Source organism: Cyprinus carpio, chromosome B3 (assembly GCF_018340385.1).
Source record: "Cyprinus carpio isolate SPL01 chromosome B3, ASM1834038v1, whole genome shotgun sequence".
Classification (NCBI taxonomy): Eukaryota; Metazoa; Chordata; class Actinopteri; order Cypriniformes; family Cyprinidae; genus Cyprinus; species Cyprinus carpio.
Window position 1 is genome coordinate 19,154,879 of NC_056599.1, and position 4,650 is coordinate 19,159,528.

The 4,650-nt window shown below is 36.6% G+C and overlaps 1 protein-coding gene across 1 annotated transcript; it reads right to left on the reverse strand.

The window, feature by feature from the left end:
• Window positions 1-2,491: 2,491 nt before the first annotated feature.
• On the reverse strand, window positions 2,492-3,868 carry LOC109060618. Its single transcript, XM_042721378.1, has 4 exons — window positions 3,679-3,868; window positions 3,407-3,469; window positions 3,035-3,289; window positions 2,492-2,763 (listed from the first exon to the last, which is right to left on the reverse strand). Exons 1-4 carry the CDS (start codon window positions 3,860-3,862, stop codon window positions 2,492-2,494), a joined length of 774 nt encoding a protein of 257 aa, XP_042577312.1. The 5' UTR covers window positions 3,863-3,868.
• Window positions 3,869-4,650: the final 782 nt, after the last annotated feature.

Here is a 4,650-nt window from a genome sequence, read left to right on the forward strand (position 1 = left end):
GGCGGATTGTGACGTCATAAAAGCTCGCGCTTAATGGAATACAAAAAAAAAAAAAAGAAGATACGTCACCTGGTCATTTCGAACGATAACATTCATATCCAATGATGTTTAATACTAACGATATAATCCGCTGTATCGTGTACATTCGTGCGGGGTTGTAAATATAGCAGTTTTATCAATTTTATGACACCTTAAAGCTATTAAGAAATATGAGAAAAATAGAATAGGTCTAATTTTTTTTTTTTTATAGTAGACTGTGGGTAACAACGTTTTTATGTAGGTAGTTTTAGTTTCAAATTTTTAATTTATTTTATAAAGCAGTTCAATAAAAAATAAATTAATATTTAGTGGCTTACATTTTAGGAACATGATGGTCCAAACAAACAGTTCCAGACAAAGTCACCATTGAACAGCGGGTCAAAGACAAAGCGTTTCCTTTAAGAATGAATGTGTGGTTTTTAAACAGTCACTTGCTTCATTCCTGAATGAATCAGCTGTTTGAAAGAATCGATTGAATGAATGATTCAGTGACAAACAGTGACTTGAATTGTTAAGATTCAGGCTGATATTTTTGGCTGATTCATAATGATTTTGACCATAGTATATATACTATATATCTTGTAAATGCAGGTTTAGACATGACAGAAATTACTTCTTCAGGAGCCAAAGGACTGCAGGGGAAATGAAACTACTATGAACAGCACAAGTCCAAATATAAATATACAGCACAATTATAAATAGCATATCATTTTATTATATATTTTTCTTATAAATTATTAATTTCTTACCAACTTGTCCTTATAATAAATAAACAAATACAAATGTACAATTACTATTATTTACAGATCCTCAAGCAAGCAATACGGCCAGACACTAATATTGCTGCTTCAAGTCAAGCGGCAGATGCTACCAGGACTTGCAGGGCCTGCAATACGCTGAGGCCAGAGTGGACTGATCCCCGCCACTCTTGTCAGTCCACCAGACGCAAAGCTGACTGAAGACGAAAACAACAGGGTGACCATGACAGGAGTTGTTTTTCCTGAGTTCTTTGTGTGTACACTCCGTGACCTGAAACAAAAGATAAATGGCAGTAATTTGTCTAAATACATTACATTTAGAGAAAAACGATTTTAAGTTAATGGCGACTGACTTCAAACTAAACCGACAAAAGCTTAACTGTACTGTTAATCGAAAATGTTTGTTGTGATAACCTTAAACTTTTGTTTTTCTTAATGAAAAAGGAAGAATAACAGAGTCTCTGTAAATGAAGAATCAGTCATTTATCAATATTTGCATCATCACGACATGTTTTTGTAATTGTACCATTGCTATCTCTCCAGTGTGTCTTTGCCTCTATCCCGTATTTCTCCTCAGCTTTGAGTTCATTGTTTGAAGAAGAGCTCTACTTTTTGGAAAGTGAAGAGCGGGCCAGAGGTTCCGGTGATCCTGTGTTCTTCATAGGATGTTTCTCTGTCACCTTTCAGCATTCCATACAGGAGGAAACAGTGTCCACACAGACAGATTTGGTGGTACCTGCCCTTCTCAGTTGAACTCGGGTGGTGTCTTTGGGTAGTACACTGAGTTCATGTACATGACAAACAATTGTGGTTAGGTGTAAAATACACATACCACATGTGTTTTTTTTAGATATTATAAACATTTTCTAACACATATCTAATTGTATATTATTCTTAAGGCCTGTTCACACCAAGGACGATAACTATAAAGAACGATAAAGATATGGTTCTATAAATCGTTCTCAGTATTAAAGAATGGCCGCACCACAGCTATAACGATAAAGGCACAGAGTAACGATATTGTTGTAATCACTTTCAGAATGATTTTTTTCCAGCTGATGAACGATAAAAACATTGACGGCCAATCAGAATCAATCCTGCCATAACCTGCCGCGAGAATTTAAAGCAGCAGATCAAGCGTGCTCTAGGAATAACAAAGACTAAACATTGTCCGCTAGTGCGGACGTTAATATATTTCCATTATATTATCGTTTTTGGTGTGAACGGGCCTTTACTCTTGACATTGTGTTTCTGATGGTTCCTAGGGCCAGCAGGGAGCTCTTCAGGCAAGCTGGGGTTATATCTTATTATTAAGAGTAAAATATTAGAAAGAAAACATGTGGTTCTTGTTTTAGGAGTAGTTTTTTTTTAAATTGATATCCAAAAATATTTATACTGTTATTCTATAATTTTTGGTGTGATGACAGCACTGTATTTATACTGTTATTCTGAAAAAAGAATAAAACAACAGAAGTTCCTTGTAACTGACTATTTAGTGATTTATCAGTATTTGATGTGAATGTACCATCGCTATCTCTCCAGTGTGTTCCCGCCTCTCACATCCCGTATTTCTCCTCAGCTTTGGCCAGATCATATGTTCCAGCTCTACTGCAAGGAAAGTGAAGAGCGGGCCACTTCCAGAAGCTGTTCTTTCAGTCCTCTTCTTCCCTGCCTTCTTTCTCCCTCCATCAGTCTCACACAGCACCAACAGACAGATTAGGACGACGGTTCTCAGATGTGATGGGGGGGTCTCTGGATTGTACACAGCGTTCATGTTCACTCAGGCCTATTAACAGACAAACAATTGTGGTAAGTATGAAATACAATTTTACATGTAAATTTGATTCTATACAAAATAATTTATAATAACATTTCCTAATTCTCATATAGTTATTAATCTTACTCTTGTCCAGGACATTGTGTTTCTGCTGTTCCTCAGCAGCAGGGAGGCCTTCAGGAGCTGGAGCTATAAGATGAATTACATAAAAAAAAAGGGCCAAAATATATCATACTCAAATGAATCTGGTTTCTGGCCTGTTGATTTAAGAGCAGTTCTGAATTGAATTTATATCCTAAAAAAATGTAAACTTAAATGTTATTGTACTTTTACTCTAAAATGTTTAGTGTGATAATGTTACAGCAGTGTTTTTTCTTAAGTGATTATTAATACATTATTTTATAATAAGAATCAGGAATTTAGTTTAGTGCATTTATCAGACATGTATCAGTATTTGTACCATCGCTATCTCTCCAGTGTGTTTCCGCCTCTATCCCGTATTTCTCCTCAGCTTTGGCCAGATCATATGTTCCCGTTCTGCGGGAAGGAAAGTGAAGAGCAGGCCACTTCCAGAAGCTGTTCTTCTTCTCCTCTTTCCCTGCCTTCTTTCTCCCTCCATCAGTCTCAACAGCACCAACAGACAGATTAGGACGGCGGTTCTCAGATGTGATGGGGGTGTCTCTGGATTGTACACAGAGTTCATGTACACTCAGGCCTATTAACAGACAAACAATTGGGGTAAGTATGAAATACAATTTTACATGTAAATTTGATTCTATACAAAATAATTCATAATAACATTTCCTAATTCTCATATAGTTATTAATCTTACTCTTGTCCAGGACATTGTGTTTCTGCTGTTCGTCAGCAGCAGGGAGGCCTTCAGGAGCTGGAGCTATAAGATGAATTACATAAAAAAAGTAGAGTAGTTCTGAATTGAATTTATATCCTAAAATTTAAACTCAAAATATTTATTCTTTTACTCTAAAATGTTTAGTGTGATAATTACAGCAGTGTTTTGGGACAGTGATTATTATTATTATTATTTTATAATAAGGAAAAGGAATTAGTTTAGTGATTTATCAGTATTTGGTGTGATTGTACCATCGCTATCTCTCCAGTGTGTTTCCGCCTCTATCCCGTATTTCTCCTCAGCTTTGGCCAGATCATATGTTCCCGTTCTGCGGGAAGGAAAGTGAAGAGCGGCCCACTTCCAGAAGCTCTTCTGCTTTCTCCCTCCATCGGTCTCAAGAGCACCAACAGGCGCCGGTTGACGGTTCTCCGTCATGATGGGGGAGTCTTTGGGATGACGTTACGTAACACAGGGTTCACGTACACTCTCCAAACCAGTCGCTTTTTTTAGTCTTGAAAGCAGACCCAAGATAACACCGTTTACCAGTCGCTAACAGTCGCTACCAACTATTAAAATGAACAAGTGAGTTTCATGCCCTTAAATACTTTAACGGGCGAATTGTGACGTCATAAAGGCTCGCGCTTAATGGAATACAAAAAAAAAAAAAAACAAGCAGATACGTCACCAGTTCATTTCGAACGATAACATTCATATCCAATGATGGTTAATACTAACGATATAATCCGCTGTATCGTGTACATCGCGGGTTGTAAATATAGCAGTTTTATCAATTTTATGACACCTTAAAGCCATAAAGAAATATGAGAAAAATAGAATAGGCCTAAGCCCTCTTGTATTCTCGTAAACAGTGGGTAGTTACATGATTATAAAGGGAGTTTTAATATCAAATGTCACATTGATTTTATAAAGCAGTTCAATAAAAAAATAAATTAATATTTAGTGGCTTACATTTTAGGAACATGATGGTCCAAGCAAACAGTTCCAGACAAAGTCACCACTGAGCAGCGGGTCAAAGACAAAGCGTTTCCTTTATGAATGAATGTGTGGTTTTGAACGAGTGTTTTTAGGCAGTCACTTGCTTCATTCCTGAATGAATCAGCTGTTTGAACGAATCGATTGAATTAATGATTCAGTGACAAACAGTGACTTGCCGCCACCTACTGGCCGTTTTAGTTGAATTTTTAAAGCATCAATATTTAATA

What these genes read in the sequence shown, in the direction of transcription:
- LOC109060618 (XM_042721378.1), bottom strand. Translation starts at nt 3,862, where the DNA reads ATGACGGAGAACCGTCAACCGGCGCCTGTTGGTGCTCTTGAGACCGAT. An exon ending in ACACAATGTCCTGGACAAGA is followed by an intron (nt 3,290 to 3,406) that starts GTAAGATTAATA and finishes GTCTGTTAATAG; the next exon opens with GCCTGAGTGTACATGAACTC. An exon ending in ACACTGGAGAGATAGCGATG is followed by an intron (nt 2,764 to 3,034) that starts GTACAAATACTG and finishes TTCATCTTATAG; the next exon opens with CTCCAGCTCCTGAAGGCCTC.